The sequence below is a fragment of the Chiloscyllium plagiosum genome, chromosome 31, assembly GCF_004010195.1.
Source record: "Chiloscyllium plagiosum isolate BGI_BamShark_2017 chromosome 31, ASM401019v2, whole genome shotgun sequence".
In the NCBI taxonomy this organism is placed as follows: Eukaryota; Metazoa; Chordata; class Chondrichthyes; order Orectolobiformes; family Hemiscylliidae; genus Chiloscyllium; species Chiloscyllium plagiosum.
In genome coordinates, this window is record NC_057740.1 from 17,280,412 (window position 1) to 17,286,051 (window position 5,640).

Sequence of the window (5,640 nt, forward strand, 5' to 3'; positions counted from 1 at the left end):
GTATGGGTTGCGCTTCGGCGGGTCGGTGTGGACTTGTTGGGCCGAAGGGCCTGTTTCCACACTGTAAGTAATCTAATCTAATCTAATCTAATTATTGCTTGCAAATGGCTCATAAATTCACAGTTTAAAACAGAGAAACAGTGTGATTCAATTCTGAGACAAACAGAGAGGTGAGTGAGGAAAACAGAGGCACCAGAAGCAAGAGTAGTGAGGCTTGGAAGGGAGCAAAACACAGATCGTCAAACACAGGAAGGGAGCAGAACACAGATCGTCAAACACAGGAAGGGAGCAAAACACAGATCGTCAAACACAGGAAGGGAGCAGAACACAGATCGTCAAACAGAACAAAAAAAATCAAGTTAATTTAAGAGAGGAACTTTGTTTTAAAACTTGTACATGAATAGAGAGAAAGTGAAAGTAGAAGAAATATGCAGAAGAATAATAGGAATGAGAGTTAGGGATCAAGAGGAAAAGGGTAGATATGGGAGGGAAGCAGAGAGCAAGAGAAAGGGATAAGCCCGAGAGAGAGAAAGAGAGAAAGGAAGATTATTGTAGCAGGCTATGAGCAAAGGGAAAATACATCAGCGGAAGTAATACACATGCAGAATGGTGAACTCCGTGGGAGGAGGGATCAACAATGGGAGAAAGGAGCAGAGAGTGGGAAGAGGAGGAAGACAGTTTGACGATTCTGTAGCCTGGAGGAAGAGAAAGTTGATAGTGACAGAAGATTCAGATGACTGAGTGCAAGCTAAACACTACAGGATGTTGTAAAATCAACAGATATTTATATTTATACAGCACTCTTAAGGAATGAAATGTTCCAAAGCGCTTCATGGTAAAAGTATAAAACAAATTATGACATGGAACCACACAAAGAGATATTAGGGCTGATAACCAAAAGCTTAGTTAAAGAATAGGTTTTAAGGAGAATATTAATGGATGTAAACAAAGTAAAGAGGTGTAGGAAGGGTTTTCAAGAACTGGGAACCCTGGAAATGAAAAGTACCACCACCAATTGGAATAATTAAAGGTGGGGATAGATCAGAGGCCAGAGTTTGACTAGTGCTGATTATTTGGAGGTTATGGGACTGGAGGAGGTTAAAGAGATAGGGAGGGATGAGGCCATGGAGAGATTTGAACATGTGGACAAGAAGTTTAATATCAAGATGTTTCTTGACAAAAGCCAATATGGTCAGTGACCAAAGGATGAGGGTGAGACGGGAATAAGTAAATTCCAAAATGTATACTGCTTCCTGTTACAAATGAAACATCTAGTGAAATGTTCATAAATGGGTATTTCCATTAAATGTTAAGATGGGTTGTAATAAATCTGGCATTTGCCCTTCTTACTGTAAAAATGCTGTAGTTTGAAGTTCTGCAAAAAGACCCTTAATCACTTCATTTATGTTACAGAATTTTTTTGTTACAAATCACTGCATTCTCTGCTCCATACAGGCTTAATGTCTTATTTAATGCAGAAAGCTGAAGTAAATCTGTTCAGCGACAATTTATGTCTGGAACTGTATGGCAGACAGATCACTCCCAGAATGTTATGTGCTGGGAGACTGAATGGAGGAGTGGACACCTGCCAGGTAAGCTGTCAAGGATCTAACAATTTGGGAAATGTAGCAGCTTAGGGTAATGATGGAATTCTCAGAGTTGGCAAAGATAACAAATGACTTGGACTGTACAGGCTGCTCCACTTGCTTCACTAATTTTTGGTGCTGAATCTGATGCATTATTTTACATTGTAGATTTTTGAACAGTGTAAATTTGCAGTCTGCAGATAATGCAGAAGAGCATTGGATGTCCATCCCTCTAAGCTGTATGAGGAGTGTAAGGAGATCAGTGACTGAATGTGCAACAAGAACAAAAATAAATAACATTATCAATCCTGGACATGCTTTACTTTTTTTTCATGGGTTAACAGTGAAGCATTGATTTTAACTAATTGTTGGATACTGTATCAATGGAGCATAATATCATGTGTAGAAAAAGGAGCCATGTTCATCCTGGGAACATTAGATTTATATTGAGACTCAAATAATATTTGGTAATCCAGAGATTTAAATTAAAAGTAAGGACGTTAGTCATAAGAAGGAACGGAAAGAAAGAATTAATTTATGTTAATGTACTCCAGATTTTTTAACAGCAAATCACAGTCGTTGCTGAAAGGTCATTTTCTGTTCCTTCAGGCTGTTTGTAGAAAGTAAAGAAAGGACAGTTAATAAATATTATATGTTGTTGCAAACAATGTTTGTGTACTGAGTTTAGGTCAGAGTGGTGCTTGAAAAGCACAGCAGGTCAGGCAGCATCCGAGGAGCAGGAAAATTGACATTACAGGCAAAAGCCCCTTCATCAGGAATGGAGGCAGGGAACTTTCACCCTGGAGGCTTCCTGCCTCTATTCCTGATGAAGGACTTTTGCCTGAAACGTTGATTTTCCTGCTCCTCGGATGCTGCCTGACCTTCTGTGCTTTTCCAGCACCACTCTGATCTAAACTCTGGTTTCTAGCATCTGCAGACCTCACTTTTGCCTAGTGTTTGTGTACTGTCAGTGATATGCACATGATGAATCACATTTGCACAGAAATGATGTGTTTTAATTGTACAAACATAAAATGCCAGCCTGTGCATTATTGCCCTTGGTCACCTTTTGCCATAGACCAATAGCATCATACAAAGAAAAGGGTCATGAATTATTTTGAATTATCATTATTATGCCTACATAATTTTTGCCCAGTTAAGATCCCTCAATTGACAAATGGATAGTTAAACAGATGATCTGTTTTTAATTTTATTGGCAAAGTGATAATATCTAACCTGGAAAAACTCTGTACCTCTTTCAATAAAGCCATGGGAATTTTATTTTTATGACATTCTGAACAGAACATCAGTTTTTTATTTTTATGACATTCTGAACAGAACATCAGTTTCACATCTGAAAAGTCAGAGCAACATTTACACCTAGCACTGCTGCCTCACAGCACCAGTGTCCCAGGTCGATTTCAGCCTCGGGCGAGTGTCTGTGTGGAGTTTGCACATTCTCCCTGTGTCTGTGTGGGTTCCCTCCAGGTGCGCTGGTTTCCTCTCACAGTCACAAAGATGTGCAGGTCAGGTGAATTGGCCATGCTAAATTGCCCATAGTGTTATGTGCATTAGTCAGAGGGAAATGGGTCTGGGTGGGTTACTCTTTGGAGGGTCGGTGTGGACTGGTTGGGCCAAAGGGCCTGTTTCCACACTGTAGGGAATCTAACCTAAATCTAAATCAGAGAACTACAATGAAACAAACCAACAGAAATGACTTCAAGAGACTAGGACTGTTTCCAGAGAGAGAGGAAAAGCAAGAGATGGTAGTATGTGAATGGTTTGAGGTTTATGGTGAAAAGATGGGAAGGTTAGGATGAGGAATTTGGTGAATGGACATGTCAATGGAACTGCGGGATTAAGTGAGAATGTCAGTATGTAGGCTATTAGATATGATGTTGTCTATTCATGACTGTCAACAGAGTTAGTGCTAACTTACCGGACTTCAGACCTTATTTGAGTCCCTTTAAGTCAAACATAGAACTTTGATATTGTGTATCTTCATAGTCACAATCAGATGACTCAGATAAGTGGCTAAATGGTTAGTTTAACATGATTAAAGTTGTGTATTTTAACAGCAACATACAGGACTGGTTCAATTTTAACAGTATTGTATTCACTGAATGATGCAAAGACAATATTCCATTGGCAATTACTCTCCAAATCGATATCCAGTGCCCCTTAATGACTTGGTCACTTGTTAAAAAGCATCAAGATGTTGAAGCAGCTCCTGACTAAAGGTGTTAAAATAAGGTAAAAACACAGCATGTGAGCAGTGATTGACATTTTCTCCTACATTTTGTGTAGTAATAATGGCTTTGTCTTTACAGGGTGATTCAGGTGGCTCACTGGTTTGCAAAGAATCCTCAGGGAAGTGGTTCCTTGTTGGAATTACAAGCTGGGGTATCGGATGTGCAAAAGCGAATTCACCTGGAGTCTACAGCAGAGTTACAACTCTTCAGAGTTTTATTGTACAATATGTTTTCTGAAAAATGAAAGGATCTGACATCATTCTTGATTTAATCAAATGCTGTAGTACATGCATTAGGACTCAATCACAATGTGTGGACCTCACTGGGACCATTAATTCTCTCCATTTCAAACACCCTATGATGTGCTCTCAGCCTTCAATACAATTTCTACAATTGCTTTATTTGTGCAGTAATATATATTTTAATCAATTACAAATATGATTTATTGAGATTTTTTAAAAATGTCCTTACTTTGTGGTTCTTGATTCTGACAAACCAATTAAAATATCATGCTTTATGTTATCGTAATCTCAGTCCTACCTGATGTCAATATCTCACCTAAAATATCTGCAAGAAATTGAAGCTAAGCAGGGCCCAGTTTGTTGAAGGTATAACATTAGGGAACTTGTATTTAAGCTATTCTTTGCAGAGTACCAAAATTGCTTTGCCAAATCTCGGAATTCAATAACGTCAGAGTGGGATGATATGAAATCTGCTTAAATCAGCTCTTAAATACTGAAAAATGATCTTATTTTTGCTGATTTTATTGGATGAACTTTTAATATGTTCATACAAGTTGTTAACCCATCAGAAACAGAAATGTGTGCATAATTTGCACTTGTATAACATCAAGGGCAGTAATTGCAGGCTTGTTAGAATTTCATTATTGCAAGGTACAATCGTACTGAGGGTTTTGTCATATTAGATTAATCACTTTGATTTAATTATTCCTCTGAACTGAAACAATTTTTTTTCTGTAAGTTTCTAAATCATTAACACAAGCTAGGTGTTTATATTTTCCACAATATTTAACATTGTATTGTGATAGTGCATTTTTTTTCAGCATTGCTTCTGTGCACGAAAGTATTGTTAACGGATCAGAAATCTACTACTTTAGAGATGGTAACAATGCTGGTTTTCACACCAACAGGTGAATAACTGAAATTTTAAAGTAGACAAGAATTCTTACAAATTATAGGGTTTGATCAGATAATGATGATATTTTACTCCCTTCTTGAAAGCAGTAATATGTCAGTACAGTGTTTTTCTTCTTCCATGGTATGTAGGTGTTATTGCCAGGGCCAGTGTTTGTTGCCTATCCCTAAATGACCTGGAGAAGGTGGTGGTGAGCCACTTTCTTCAACCACCACAGTCCCTTTCGGATAAATGTGTACCAACAGTGCTGTTAGAAAGGGAGATCCAAGATTTTAATCCTGCAACAGCGAAGGGTTGTCACGTCCCTGAATTCCCCAAAATCCAGGTTAAAGTTCCAATTCTGGATGGTGTGTGGCTTGGAGGGGGACTTGCAGGTGCTGGTGTTCCATGCATTTGTTACCCTCAATCTTTTAGGTGATAGAAATCCCAGGTTTGGAGGATGCTGTCGAGCAAACTTTGGTGAGTTGCCACAGTCCGTCGTGATATGTGCTTCTGACTCTGTGCATTGGTGGTTGAAGGCGTGAAGTTGGAAGATGAGACGCTGATCAAAGTGGGATGCTTTGTCATGGATATTTTATCAGAAACTTAAACAGTAGCCAAAAAAAAAACCACAGTTGTGTTTATTGAAAAAAAAAACAGGCAAGATA

At 38.5% G+C, this 5,640-nt stretch overlaps 1 protein-coding gene across 1 annotated transcript in view; it reads left to right on the plus strand.

The window, feature by feature from the left end:
* tmprss9 (transmembrane serine protease 9) overlaps nt 1–4,360 on the plus strand; it is a 38,386-nt gene extending 34,026 nt beyond the window's left edge. The window contains exons 12-13 of the mRNA XM_043721059.1: nt 1,456–1,592; nt 3,917–4,360. Coding sequence (XP_043576994.1) covers nt 1,456–1,592; nt 3,917–4,075 — 296 coding nt within the window. The 3' untranslated portion in view covers nt 4,076–4,360. The remainder of the gene's footprint in view (nt 1–1,455; nt 1,593–3,916) is intronic.
* The last annotated feature ends 1,280 nt before the right edge of the window (nt 4,361–5,640 follow it).